General features: G+C 45.3%; 1 protein-coding gene across 3 annotated transcripts in view; it reads left to right on the forward strand.

Annotated features, from left to right (window-relative positions):
• The window catches only part of LOC139383302 (DNA (cytosine-5)-methyltransferase 3A-like), a 65736-nt gene that overhangs the window by 38910 nt on the left and 11248 nt on the right, over positions 1 to 15578 (forward strand). For all 3 annotated transcript variants that reach the window (XM_071127774.1, XM_071127773.1, XM_071127775.1), the window contains 4 exons: positions 7809 to 7965; positions 8674 to 8823; positions 9268 to 9312; positions 9980 to 10059. In XM_071127774.1, the coding sequence (XP_070983875.1) occupies positions 7809 to 7965; positions 8674 to 8823; positions 9268 to 9312; positions 9980 to 10059 (432 nt within the window). The remainder of the gene's footprint in view (positions 1 to 7808; positions 7966 to 8673; positions 8824 to 9267; positions 9313 to 9979; positions 10060 to 15578) is intronic.

The following is a 15578-nucleotide window of genomic DNA, read 5'->3' on the forward strand; positions in this document are numbered from 1 at the left end:
TTGGGTTATTTTCTACAGATCCGTTGTCATTTAGACACCAAACCCACCACTGGTTTAAAGTAGGTATTGGGTTATTTTCTACAGATCCGTTGTCATTTAGACGCCAAACCCACCACTGGTTTAAAGTAGGTATTGGGTTATTTTCTACGGATCCGTTGTCATTTAGACGCCAAACCCACCACTGGTTTAAAGTAGGTATTGGGTTATTTTCTACAGATCCGTTGTCATTTAGACACCAAACCCACCACTGGTTTAAAGTAGGTATTGGGTTATTTTCTACAGATCCGTTGTCATTTAGACGCCAAACCCACCACTGGTTTAAAGTAGGTATTGGGTTATTTTCTACAGATCCGTTGTCATTTAGACACCAAACCCACCACTGGTTTAAAGTAGGTATTGGGTTATTTTCTACAGATCCGTTGTCATTTAGACACCAAACCCACCACTGGTTTAAAGTAGGTATTGGGTTATTTTCTACGGATCCGTTGTCATTTAGACGCCAAACCCACCACTGGTTTAAAGTAGGTATTGGGTTATTTTCTACAGATCCGTTGTCATTTAGACACCAAACCCACCACTGGTTTAAAGTAGGTATTGGGTTATTTTCTACAGATCCGTTGTCATTTAGACACCAAACCCACCACTGGTTTAAAGTAGGTATTGGGTTATTTTCTACAGATCCGTTGTCATTTAGACGCCAAACCCACCACTGGTTTAAAGTAGGTATTGGGTTATTTTCTACAGATCCGTTGTCATTTAGACACCAAACCCACCACTGGTTTAAAGTAGGTATTGGGTTATTTTCTACAGATCCGTTGTCATTTAGACACCAAACCCACCACTGGTTTAAAGTAGGTATTGGGTTATTTTCTACGGATCCGTTGTCATTTAGACGCCAAACCCACCACTGGTTTAAAGTAGGTATTGGGTTATTTTCTACGGATCCGTTGTCATTTAGATGCCAAACCCACCACTGGTTTAAAGTAGGTATTGGGTTATTTTCTACGGATCCGTTGTCATTTAGATGCCAAACCCACAACTGGTTTAAAGTAGGTATTGGGTTATTTTCTACAGATCCGTTGTCATTTAGATGCCAAACCCACCACTGGTTTAAAGTAGGTATTGGGTTATTTTCTACGGATCCGTTGTCATTTAGATGCCAAACCCACCACTGGTTTAAAGTAGGTATTGGGTTATTTTCTACGGATCCGTTGTCATTTAGATGCCAAACCCACAACTGGTTTAAAGTAGGTATTGGGTTATTTTCTACAGATCCGTTGTCATTTAGATGCCAAACCCACCACTGGTTTAAAGTAGGTATTGGGTTATTTTCTACGGATCCGTTGTCATTTAGATGCCAAACCCACCACTGGTTTAAAGTAGGTATTGGGTTATTTTCTACGGATCCGTTGTCATTTAGATGCCAAACCCACAACTGGTTTAAAGTAGGTATTGGGTTATTTTCTACAGATCCGTTGTCATTTAGATGCCAAACCCACCACTGGTTTAAAGTAGGTATTGGGTTATTTTCTACAGATCCGTTGTCATTTAGATGCCAAACCCACCACTGGTTTAAAGTAGGTATTGGGTTATTTTCTACAGATCCGTTGTCATTTAGATGCCAAACCCACCACTGGTTTACAGTAGGTATTGGGTTATTTTCTATGGATCCGTTGTCATTTAGATGCCAAACCCACCACTGTTTTAAAGTAGGTATTGGGTTATTTTCTACAGATCCGTTGTCATTTAGACACCAAACCCACCACTGGTTTAAAGTAGGTATTGGGTTATTTTCTACAGATCCGTTGTCATTTAGACACCAAACCCACCACTGGTTTAAAGTAGGTATTGGGTTATTTTCTACGGATCCGTTGTCATTTAGACACCAAACCCACCACTGGTTTAAAGTAGGTATTGGGTTATTTTCTACGGATCCGTTGTCACCGCATGAAGAGGAATAAACAGACTCACCCCATCGCGACGTCCCCAAAGGCTAACTCTCTAGCCCTTGCTATCTCCTTGCTTGCAAATTCGGCCTGCTAACTGCTAGCTTGTTTAGCCCGGTCCGCTAACTGCTACCGTGTTTAGCACCGGCCTACTAACTGTTAGCTTGTTAGCACAGGCCTGCTAACCGTCTGAATCGCCGCGTCCCAAACACTCACTGAACCCATATTTACTTTCTATCCCTTTTCGATTTTTAATTTGTTTATACCTTCCGGTAACCTGCCTCACCCAATGTGATACGGAACCGCTATTATTTTAAAATTTTTAGAACACACTCAAGAACCTCCAGAAGCTAACCAGATAACTGGCTACAAGCTATTTAGTCATTGTTAGTTTTCTAACCTGGATAACACTCGCCAGTCCAGCTTCCCTGCCCCATCCACCGCTGCCCCCTGGACACTGATCACTTGGCTACATAGCTGATGCATGCTGGACTGTCCATTAATCACGGTAATCCATTCTGCTTGTTTATGTTTTATCTGTCGGCCCCAGCCGCACTCAGGCTCTGTGTGTAGTTAATCCGACCCCCCCTCTGCCTAGTCAATCGCCATTCTACCTGCTGTTGTTGTGCTAGCTGATTAGCTGTTGTTGTCTCACCTACTGTTTTAGCTAGCTCTCCCAATTCAACACCTGTGATTACTGTATGCCTCGCTGTATGTCTCTCTCAAATGTCAATATGCCTTGTATACTGTTGTGCAGGTTAGTTATCATTGTTTTAGCTTACAATGGAGCCCCTAGTTCCACTCTTTATACCCCTGATACCTCCTTTGTCCCACCCCCCACACATGCGGTGACCTCACCCATTACAACCAGCATGTCCAGAGATACAACCTCTCTCATCATCACCCAGTGCATGGGCTTACCTCCGCTGTACCTGCACCCCACCATACCCCTGTTTGCGCATTATGCCCTGAATATATTCTACCATGCCCAGAAACCTGCTCCTCTTATTCTCTGTCCCCAACGCCCTAGGCGACCAGTTTTGATAGCCTTCAGCCGCACCCTCATACTACTCCTTCTCTGTTCCGCGGGTGATGTGGAGGTAAACCCAGGCCCTGCATGTCCCCAGGCACCCTCATTTGTTGACTTCTGTGATCGAAAAAGCCTTGGTTTCATGCATGTCAACATCAGAAGCCTCCTCCCTAAGTTTGTCTTACTCACTGCTCTAGCACACTCTGCTAACCCTGATGTCCTTGCCGTGTTTGAATCCTGGCTCAGGAAGGCCACCAAAAATTCTGAGATTTCCATACCCAACTATAACATCTTCCATCAAGATAGAACTGCCAAAGGGGGAGGAGTTGCAGTCTACTGCAGAGATAACCTGCAAAGTAATGTCATACTTTCCAGGTCCATACCCAAACAGTTCGAACTACTAATTTTGAAAATTACTCTCTCCAGAAATAAGTCTCTCACTGTTGCCGCTTGCTACCGACCCCCCTCAGCTCCCAGCTGTGCCCTGGACACCATTTGTGAATTGATCGCCCCCCATCTAGCTTCAGAGTTTCTTCTGTTAGGTGACCTAAACTGGGATATGCTTAACACCCCGGCAGTCCTACAATCTAAGCTAGATGCCCTCAATCTCACTCAAATCATCAAGGAACCCACCAGGTACAACCCTAACTCTGTAAACAAGGGCACCCTCATAGACGTCATCCTGACCAACTGGCCCTCCAAATACACCTCTGCTGTCTTCAACCAGGATCTCAGCGATCACTGCCTCATTGCCTGTATCCGCTACGGAGCCGCAGTCAAACGACCACCTCTCATCACTGTCAAACGCTCCCTAAAACACTTCTGTGAGCAGGCCTTTCTAATCGACCTGGCCCGGGTATCCTGGAAGGACATTGACCTCATCCCGTCAGTTGAGGATGCCTGGTCTTTCTTTAAAAGTAACTTCCTCACCATTTTAGATAAGCATGCTCCGTTCAAAAAATGCAGAACGAAGAACAGATATAGCCCCTGGTTCACTCCAGACCTGACTGCCCTCGACCAGCACAAAAACATCCTGTGGCGGACTGCAATAACATCGAATAGTCCCCGCGATATGCAACTGTTCAGGGAAGTCAGGAACCAATACACACAGTCAGTCAGGAAAGCTAAAGCCAACTTCTTCAGGCAGAAGTTTGCATCCTGTAGCTCCAACTCCAAAAAGTTCTGGGACACTGTGAAGTCCATGGAGAACAAGAGCACCTCCTCCCAGCTGCCCACTGCACTGAGGCTAGGTAACACGGTCACCACCGATAAATCCATGATTATCGAAAACTTCAACAAGCATTTCTCAACGGCTGGCCATGCCTTCCGCCTGGCTACTCCAACCTCGGCCAACAGCTCCCCCCCCCCCCGCAGCTACTCGCCCAAGCCTCTCCAGGTTCTCCTTTACCCAAATCCAGATAGCAGATGTTCTGAAAGAGCTGCAAAACCTGGACCCGTACAAATCAGCTGGGCTTGACAATCTGGACCCTCTATTCCTGAAACTATCCGCCGCCATTGTCGCAACCCCTATTACCAGCCTGTTCAACCTCTCTTTCATATCGTCTGAGATCCCCAAGGATTGGGTCAATCACCATATTCTTATCGGCAGACTCAGTAGCCTCGGTTTTTCGGATGACTGCCTTGCCTGGTTCACCAATTACTTTGCAGACAGAGTTCAGTGTGTCAAATCGGAGGGCATGCTGTCCGGTCCTCTGGCAGTCTCTATGGGGGTGCCACAGGGTTCAATTCTCGGGCCGACTCTTTTCTCTGTATATATCAATGATGTTTCTCATGCTGCAGGCGATTCCCTGATCCACCTCTACGCAGACGACACCATTCTATATACTTCCGGCCCGTCCTTGGACACTGTGCTATCTAACCTCCAAACGAGCTTCAATGCCATACAGCACTCCTTCCGTGGCCTCCAACTGCTCTTAAACGCTAGTAAAACCAAATGCATGCTCTTCAACCGTTCGCTGCCTGCACCCGCACGCCTGACCAGCATCACCACCCTGGATGGTTCCGACCTTGAATATGTGGTCATCTATAAGTACCTAGGTGTCTGGCTAGACTCTAAACTCTCCTTCCAGACCCATATCAAACATCTCCAATCGAAAATCAAATCAAGAGTCCGCTTTCTATTCCACAACAAAGCCTCCTTCACTCACGCCGCCAAACTTACCCTAGTAAAACTGACTATCCTACCGATCCTCGACTTCGGCGATGTCATCTACAAAATTGCTTCCAACACTCTACTCAGCAAACTGGATGCAGTTTTTCACAGTGCCATCCGTTTTGTCACTAAAGCACCTTATACCACCCACCACTGCGACTTGTATGCTCTAGTCGGCTGGCCCTCGCTACATATTCGTCGCCAGACCCACTGGCTCCAGGTCATCTACAAGTCCATGCTAGGTAAAGCTCCGCCTTATCTCAGTTCACTGGTTACGATGGCAACTCCCATCCGTAGCACGCGCTCCAGCAGGTGTATCTCACTGATCATCCCTAAAGCCAACACCTCATTTGGCCGCCTTTCGTTCCAGTTCTCTGCTGCCTGTGACTGGAACGAATTGCAAAAATCGCTGAAGTTGGAGACTTTTATCTCCCTCACCAACTTCAAACATCTGCTATCTGAGCAGCTAACCGATCGCTGCAGCTGTACATAGTCTATTGGTAAATAGCCCACCCATTTTCAACTACCTCATCCCCATACTGTTTTTATTTATTTATTTTTCTGCTCTTTTGCACACCAATATCTCTACCTGTACATAACCATCTGATCATTTATCACTCCAGTGTTAATCTGCATAATTGTAATTATTCGCCTACCTTCTCATGCCTTTTGCACACAATGTATATAGACTCCCCTTTTTTCTACTGTGTTATTGACTTGTTAATTGTTTACTCCATGTGTAACTCTGTGTTGTCTGTTCACACTGCTATGCCTTATCTTGGCCAGGTCGCAGTTGCAAATGAGAACTTGTTCTCAACTAGCCTACCTGGTTAAATAAAGGTGAAATAAAACATTTTACAAAATTTAGACACCAAACCCACCACTGGTTTAAAGTAGGTATTGGGTTATTTTCTACGGATCCGTTGTCATTTAGATGCCAAACCCACCACTGGTTTAAAGTAGGTATTGGGTTATTTTCTACGGATCCGTTGTAATTTAGATGCCAAACCCACCACTGGTTTAAAGTAGGTATTGGGTTATTTTCTACAGATCCGTTGTCATTTAGACACCAAACCCACCACTGGTTTAAAGTAGGTATTGGGTTATTTTCTACAGATCCGTTGTCATTTAGACACCAAACCCACCACTGGTTTAAAGTAGGTATTGGGTTATTTTCTACAGATCCGTTGTCATTTAGACACCAAACCCACCACTGGTTTAAAGTAGGTATTGGGTTATTTTCTACGGATCCGTTGTCATTTAGATGCCAAACCCACCACTGGTTTAAAGTAGGTATTGGGTTATTTTCTACAGATCCGTTGTCATTTAGACACCAAACCCACCACTGGTTTAAAGTAGGTATTGGGTTATTTTCTACAGATCCGTTGTCATTTAGACACCAAACCCACCACTGGTTTAAAGTAGGTATTGGGTTATTTTCTACGGATCCGTTGTCATTTAGATGCCAAACCCACCACTGGTTTAAAGTAGGTATTGGGTTATTTTCTACGGATCCGTTGTAATTTAGATGCCAAACCCACCACTGGTTTAAAGTAGGTATTGGGTTATTTTCTACAGATCCGTTGTCATTTAGACACCAAACCCACCACTGGTTTAAAGTAGGTATTGGGTTATTTTCTACAGATCCGTTGTCATTTAGACACCAAACCCACCACTGGTTTAAAGTAGGTATTGGGTTATTTTCTACAGATCCGTTGTCATTTAGACACCAAACCCACCACTGGTTTAAAGTAGGTATTGGGTTATTTTCTACGGATCCGTTGTCATTTAGATGCCAAACCCACCACTGGTTTAAAGTAGGTATTGGGTTATTTTCTACAGATCCGTTGTCATTTAGACACCAAACCCACCACTGGTTTAAAGTAGGTATTGGGTTATTTTCTACAGATCCGTTGTCATTTAGACACCAAACCCACCACTGGTTTAAAGTAGGTATTGGGTTATTTTCTACGGATCCGTTGTCATTTAGATGCCAAACCCACCACTGGTTTAAAGTAGGTATTGGGTTATTTTCTACAGATCCGTTGTCATTTAGACACCAAACCCACCACTGGTTTAAAGTAGGTATTGGGTTATTTTCTACAGATCCGTTGTCATTTAGATGCCAAACCCACCACTGGTTTAAAGTAGGTATTGGGTTATTTTCTACGGATCCGTTGTCATTTAGATGCCAAACCCACCACTGGTTTAAAGTAGGTATTGGGTTATTTTCTACGGCTCCGTTGTCATTTAGATGCCAAACCCACCACTGGTGTGCGTGGCCAAAGAGCTCTATTTTCATATTATCTGACCAAAGCACCAGTTCCAATCCAAGTGCCAATAACTTTTAACTCCAGGCATTTACATTTGTTGAATGACACAAAAATAGAGCTGTTTTACTTCTTAAGCAACACAAAGCAATTGTATTAGTATAAAATGAGTATAAGATAATATAATTTGCATACAATATAGCTCAGCATTTTAATTATTTATTTTACACAGTCATTTTTGCTCATCTTTATCAAGGGTGTCAATCATTTCGGACCCCACTGTACACACACACACACACACACACACACACACACACACACACACACACACACACACACACACACGTGATGAAATTATGATAACACTGACAGGTCATGTCTCTTTGCAGGTGGCTAGCACCCGTGCAGGCAAAGCCTTCCTTGCCTGTCCAGAGAGCGATGAGACAGACACCTCCAAGTCAGTGGATCTACACAACAACCAGATGATAGATTGGGCTATGACAGGCTTCCAACCCACCGGGCCCAAGGGCCTAGAGCCACCAGAAGGTAAGTTAGAGTTTCATGTTTATTTTACAATGATTTGTAGTGAATATATTGGAAATCACCTGAGCTTAGAGCCACCTGAAGGCAAGAGGAGCTCATATCATGTTACAACCCTTCTAATAAGACGTGAAGGCTCATACCTACAATACCATTGAAGTGTCCACGTTACAGTGGCCAAGTGAAATGTGTCCTCTGCTCCCTTCTCAACTCCCACCGAGACAGCACACATCACACACAGTTGAGAGAAGTACAGGGCCAGACTGCAGCTGGAGAGCATGTTGTGGGGATAAGGGCCTTGCTCAAGGGCCCAACGGTAGGGGAATGTCTTTAGGATGTGATCCCAGCAGCCCTCCAGTTGCCAGATCAATTCCCCCCTTTTTTCCAGCGCCTGGCCCGGGATTCAGACTGGCCACCTTGCGGCTACAGGTCCAACTCCTTAGCCGCTGGGCTACCTACCGCCCCTACCTACCTACACGCTTATAAACAAGTAATAATCCAATATACCGGCAGGCTTTAAGTAAAGTGTTACCGAAATGAGCGCCACAAAGAAAGCGGAAGCTCAATTTCTACACCATATGCTAGATGTATTACACAACAGCTAACATGGCACATAATAAAGAATCTGACTTGGGTTGTCCTTTGGAAGTACTCTGTTTTCCTCTGCTTATCAGAGGTGTTTATTGTCTTACTCATATGCCCCGCCCCCACCAGAGGAGCGTAACCCATATAAGGAGGTGTACCCTGACGTCTGGGTGGAGCCAGAGGCGGCAGCCTACACGCCCCCTCCAGCCAAAAAGCCTCGCAAAAGCACAGCAGCCGAGAAACCCAAGGTCAAGGAGATGATTGATGAGGGGACGAGAGGTAAGGCGGCTCCTTTAAGTGGCTTAAATAGGGGTTGTGACCCCTATATACTTCCTCCTCAGGGAGGATCTCAGGGCTGTGTGTGTGTGTGTGTGCGTGTGTGTGTGTGTGTGTGGTGACAGGTTAGCAGGTGCTTGTACTAGAAGTCAAAGGGTTAACACATCAAATCTGTTAATGAGTGTAGGTGTTGTATGTTATGTAGCTGGTAAATGTTATGTAGCTCTTATCTAGCTTTTATGTAGTTGTTATAAATGTACTCAGCCTAACTCTCGTTATAATACACTTTATATTGTAGATAGATCTATTTAATATATGTGAAGCAAATGGAGGGGTAGGAGGAAGTATGTCTGCAGATGTAAACAACAGTAAACATGTCGTCCCCCACGAATAATACAACAAACATGCATATCTAATCCTGATCTGAAACTGTCTGTCTCTTTCCAGAGAGACTTGTGTATGAAGTGAGACAGAAGTGCAGAAGCATAGAGGGTAAGTGTTCTGTCTCTGTGTTCAGACAGCCAGGGTCGTGTTCAGACAGCCAGGGTCGTTCTCAGACAGCCAGGGTCGTCTTCAGACAGTCAGGGTCGTGTTCAGGCAGCCAGGGTCATGTTCAGGTAGCCAGGCTCGTGTTCAGTGGGCATCAAACAGAACGAAGTGACTATTTTATATCCTCAAAGCATATTGGCTTTCCTTATGAAATGTACATTCTACATGATCTGTTCAATTATTCCTTTTGGGTCCAAGGCTGGGTGCATGGCAGTGGGATTTTCAGACCTCCAGTTGGTCTTGTGGGCATTGAACTTTCTTGACATTGGATTGTGCAGTCAGATGGAACAGAGTAAATAGGCATTTTAACATCATAGATTTAGCTGGTGGTAACTTGTGGAATAGACACTGGCTGGAATGTGGTTTTAACCAATCAGCATTCAGGATTAGACACACCCGTTGTATAAATGTTCATAAAGTACTCTGTTTACGCACCTTTTTCTTTTGTAAGTAGTTGCTAGGCGCCTATTATGTTAAAGCACCGTCTCTCCATCAGAGATTAGTTACCCACTTATTGATTTACATCTCTGAGCGATCAGGGTATACCCACTTGTTGGTTTTACCACTACGTCTCTGGCTTGCACCAATTACATTCTGTCTTTCTCCACAGACATCTGCATCTCCTGTGGAAGTTTGAATGTTTCCCGTGAACACCCTCTGTTTGCTGGAGGAATGTGCCAGAGCTGTAAGGTAAGGAGGGAAGAAGAGGCCATCGAGGCCATGAAGTCAGGACTAGCTGTAGGAGTCAGGACCAATTATAGAACTCAGGACTAGCTGGTGGAGTCAGGATTAGCTGTAGGAGTCAGGACTGGCTGTAGGAGTCAGGACTAGCTGTACGAGTCAGGGCCAGTTGTAGGAGTCAGGATTAGCTGTAGGAGTCAGGACCAGTTGTAGGAGTCAGGATTAGCTGTCGGAGTCAGTGCTACCTTTAGGGGTCAGGACTAGCTGTAGGGGTCAGTGCTACCTTTAGGGTTCAGGACTAGCTGTAGGGGTCAGTACTACCTTTAGGGTTCAGGACTAGCTGTAGGGGTCAGTGCTACCTTTAGGGTTCAGGACTAGCTGTAGGGGTCAGTACTACCTTTAGGGTTCAGGACTAGCTGTAGGGGTCAGTACTACCTTTAGGGTTCAGGACTAGCTGTAGGGGTCAGTACTACCTTTAGGGGTCAGGACTAGCTGTAGGGGTCAGTGCTATCTTTAGGGGTCAGGACTAGCTGTAGGGGTCAGTGCTACCTTTAGGGGTCAGCACTAGCTGTAGGGGTCAGTGCTATCTTTAGGGGTCAGGACTAGCTGTAGGGGTCAGTACTACCTTTAGGGGTCAGGACTAGCTGTAGGGGTCAGTACTACCTTTAGGGGTCAGGACAACTGTAGGAGGGCTCTATGTATCAAGTGTCTGCAGCAGGAGTGCTGACTTCAATAAATCAATCACATTTATTTATAAAGCCTTTTTTTTACATCAGCCGATGTCACAAAGTTTCCCTACAGAAACCCAGCGAAAAAACCCAAACAGCAAACAATACAGATGTAGAAGCACGGTGGCTAGTAAAAACTCCCTAGTAAGGCCAGAACCTAGGAAGAAACCTAGAGAGGAACCAGGCTCTGAGGGGTCCCCTTCTGGCTGTGCCCGGGTGGAGATTGTAACAGAACATGGCCAAGATGTTCAAACATTCATAGATGACCAGCAGGGTCAAATAATAATAATCACAGTGGTTGTAGTGGGTGCAACAGGTCAGCACCTCAGGAATAAATGTCAGTTGGCATTTCATAGCTGAGCATTCAGAGTTCGAGACAGCAGGTGAGGTAGAAAGAGAGAGTCGAAAACAGCAGGTCCGGGACAAGGTAGCACGTCCGGTGAACAGATCAGCGTTCCATAGTCACAGGCAGAACAGTTGAAACTGTAGCAGCAGCACAACCAGGTGAACCCGAGGCATGGTCCCAGGGCTCAGGTCCTGACACCGATAAGACAGGAGAATTACACCAGATATAACAGACTGACCCTAGCCCCCCGACACATAAACTATTGCAGCATTGATACTGGAGACTGAGACAGGAGGGGTCGGGAGACACTGGTGCCCCGCCCGACAATACCCCCGAACAGGGCCAACCAGGCAGGATATGACTCCACCCACTTTGCCAAAGCACAGCCCCAACACCACTAAAGGGATATCCACAAACCACCAACTTACTACTCTGAGACAAGGCTGAGTATAGGCCATGAAGATCTCCCCCATGGCACAAACTGAGGGGGCGCCAACCCGGACAGGGAGATTATGTCAGTGACTCAACCCACTCAAGTGACGCACACCTCCTAGGGACGGCAGGGAAGAGCACTAGTAAGCCAGTGACTTAGCCCCCGTAAAGGGTCAGAGGCAGATTATCTCAGTGGAGAGAGGGGAACCGCTCCAGTGCCTTTCCGTTCACCTTCACACCCCTGGGCCAGAATACACTCAATCATAGGACCTACTGAGGAGATGAATCTTCAATAAAGACTTAAAAGTCGAGACCGAGTCTGCGTCTCTCTCATTGATAGGCAGACCATTTTATAAAAATGGAGCTCTATAGCAGAAAGCCCTGCCTCCAGCTGTTTGCGTAAAAATTCTAGGGACAATAAGGAGGCCTGCGTCTTGTGATCGTAGGTATGTACAGCAGGACCAAATCGGAGAGGTAGGTGGTAGCATGCTCATGTAATGCTTTGTAGGTTAGCAATAAAACCTTGAAATCAGCCCTAGCCTTAACAGGAAGCCAGTGTAGAGAGGCTAGCACTGGAGTAATATGATCACATTTTTTGGTTCTAGTCAAGATTCTAGGACTAACTGAAATGTATTCAGTGCATTATCCGGGTAGCCGGAAAGTAGAGCATTGCAGTAGTCTAATCTAGAAGTGACAAAAGCATGGATTAGCTTTTCTGCATCATTTTTGGACAAAACCTTTCAGATTTTTGCAATGTTACGAAGATGGAAAAAGCTATCCTTGAAATATTCTTGATATGGTCGTCAAAAGAGAGATCAGGGTCCAGAGTAACCCCGAGGCCCTTCAGTTTTATTTGAGACGACTGTACAACCATCAACATTAATTGTCAGATACTACAGAAGATCTCTTTGTTTCTTGGGACCTAGAACTAGCAACTCTGTTTTGTCCGAGTTTAAAAGTACAACATTTACCGCCATCAACTTCCTTATGTCTGAAACACAGGCTTCCAGGGAGGGCAATTTTGGGGCTTCACCGTGTTTCATCGAAATGTACAGCTGTGTATCATCCGCATAGCAGTAAAAGTTAACATTATGTTTCCGAATGACAGCCTCCCTAGTGGCGCAGTGGTCTAAGGCACTGCATCGCAGTGCTAGCTGTGCCACCAGAGATCCTGGTTCGTGTCCAGGCTCTGTCGCAGCCGGCCGCAACCAGGGGGCAGTGCACAATTGGCCCAGCGTCGTTTGGTTTAGGGGAGGGTTTGGCCGGCAACAATATTCTTGTCCCATCGCGCACTAGCGACTCCAGTGGTAGCATGCTCATGTAATGCTTTGTAGGTTAACAATAGGGCGCAATGCACGCTGACACGGTTGCCAGGTATACGGTGTTTCCTCCTACACGTTGGTGCGGCTGGCTTCTGGGTTAAGCGGGTGTTGTGTCAAGAAGCAGTGCGGTTTGGTTGGGTTGTGTTTCGGAGGACTCACAGCTCTCAACTGTCGCTTCTCCCGAGTCCGTACGGGAGTTGCAGCAATGGGACAAGACTAACTACCAATTGGCTACCACTAAATTGGGGAGAAAAAGGGGTAAAAAAAGAATAAAATATAAATATTTTTTACGAATAACATCACCAAGAGGTGTATAGCAAAAACAATAGTGGTCCTAAAACGGAACCTTGAGGAACAACAAAACTTACAATTGATTTGTCAGAGGACAAACCATCCACAGAGACAAACTGATATCTTTCCGACAGATAAGATCTAAACCAGGCCAGAACTTGTCCGTGTAGACCAATTACGGTTTACAATCTCTCCAAAAGAATGTGGTGATCGATGGTATCAAAAGCAGCACTAAGGTCTCGGAGCACAAGGACAGATGCAGAGCCTTGGTCTGATGCCATCAAAAGGTAATTTACCACCTTCATGAGTGCAGACTCAGTGTTATGGTGGAGCATTTCGTATACATTGTTTGTCTTTTGTGAGGAGTTGGAGATTCGATATAGGCTGATAGTTTTTTTAATTTTCTGGGTCATTGTTTGCATTTTTCAAGAGAGGCTTTATTACTGCCACTTTTAATATGTTTGGTACACATCCGGTGGATAGGGAGCCATTTATTATGTTCAACATAGGAGGGCCAAGCACAGGAAGTAGCTCTTTCAGTAGTTTAGTTGGAATAGGGTCCAGTATGCAGCTTGAAGGTTTAGAGGCCATGACTATTTTCATGAATATGTCAAGATGTCACGCCCTGACCGTAGAGATCTTTTTATTCTCTATGTTTGGTTGGTCAGGGTGTGACTCGGGTGGGAAACTCTGTTCTGTTTCTATGTTTTGTTGGTTCTCAATCAGGGACAGCTGTCTATCGTTGTCTCTGATTGGGAATCATACTTAGGTAGCCTTTTTTCCTTTTGTATTTTGTGGGTAGTTGTCTTTGTTAGTGGCCTGTATAGCCTAGTAAGCGTCATGTTAATTTTTGTTGTTTCTTGTTTTGTTGGCGACATTTAATATTTTTTTTTTTAAGTCAAATGTACGCTCACCACGCTGCACCTTGGTCCGGTCATTTCCACGATTTCGATGAGCGTGACACAAGAGATATAGGATAAAAAAACTTGAGCGTGTCCATTGACCCTAGATCCTGGCAGTATTGTGCAGACTCAGGACAACTGAGCTTTGGAGAAATACGCAGATTCAGAGAGGAGTCCGTAATTTGCTTTCTAATGATCATGATCTTTTCATCAAGGAAGTTTATCAATTCATCACTGCTGAAGTGAAAGCCATCCTTTCTTGGGGAATGCTGCTTTTTAGTTACCAGTACCACATTTTTGGTGGGGATTGTTCTTATTCTCCTCAATTAAGTTGGAAAAATAGGATGATTGAGCAGCAGTGAGGGCTCTTCGATATCTTAAAGTCTTAAAGTCTTCCAGTTTGGTGTAGCGCCATTTCCATTCCAATTTTCTGGAAGCATGCTTCCCCTTCAGGGCTCAGGTATTTTCTGGAAGCATGCTTCCCCTTCAGGGCTCAGGTATGTTCTGGAAGCATGCTTCCCCTTCAGGGCTCTGGTATTTTCTGGAAGCATGCTTCCCCTTCAGGGCTCAGGTATTTTCTGGAAGCATGCTTCCCCTTCAGGGCTCTGGTATTTTCTGGAAGCATGCTTCCCCTTCAGGGCTCAGGTATTTTCTGGAAGCTTCCCCTTCAGGGCTCTGGTATTTTCTGGAAGCTTCCCCTTCAGGGCTCAGGTATTTTCTGGAAGCTTCCCCTTCAGGGCTCAGGTATTTTCTGGAAGCATGCTTCCCCTTCAGGGCTCAGGTATTTTCTGGAAGCATGCTTCCCCTTCAGGGCTCTGGTATTTTCTGGAAGCATGCTTCCCCTTCAGGGCTCTGGTATTTTCTGGAAGCATGCTTCCCCTTCAGGGCTCAGGTATTTTCTGGAAGCATGCTTCCCCTTCAGGGCTCTGGTATTTTCTGGAAGCATGCTTCCCCTTCAGGGCTCAGGTATTTTCTGGAAGCTTCCCCTTCAGGGCTCTGGTATTTTCTGGAAGATTCCCCTTCAGGGCTCAGGTATTTTCTGGAAGCTTCCCCTTCAGGGCTCAGGTATTTTCTGGAAGCATGCTTCCCCTTCAGGGCTCAGGTATTTTCTGGAAGCATGCTTCCGCTTCAGGTGTCAGATATTTTCTGTATACCAGGGAGCTAGTTTCTTGTGACAAATGTTTTTTGTTTTTCGGGGTGCGACTCCATCTAGGGTATTATTCAAGGTTAAATTGAGTTCCTCAGTTAGGTGGTTAACCGATTTTTGTACTCTGACATCCTTGGGAAGGTGCAGGGAGTCTGGAAGGGCATCTAGGAATCTTTGGGTTGTCCGAGAATTTATAGCACGACTTTTGATGATCCTTGGTTGGGGTCTGAGCAGATTATTTGTTGCGATTGCAAACGTAATAATATGGTGGTCCGATAGTCCAGGATTATGAGGAGGAACAATATTTATTCCACGGGACAAAACTAGGTCCGGAGTATGACTGTGGCAGTGAGTAGGTCC

The sequence above is a fragment of the Oncorhynchus clarkii genome, chromosome 25 (assembly GCF_045791955.1).
Source record: "Oncorhynchus clarkii lewisi isolate Uvic-CL-2024 chromosome 25, UVic_Ocla_1.0, whole genome shotgun sequence".
NCBI lineage: Eukaryota > Metazoa > Chordata > Actinopteri > Salmoniformes > Salmonidae > Oncorhynchus > Oncorhynchus clarkii.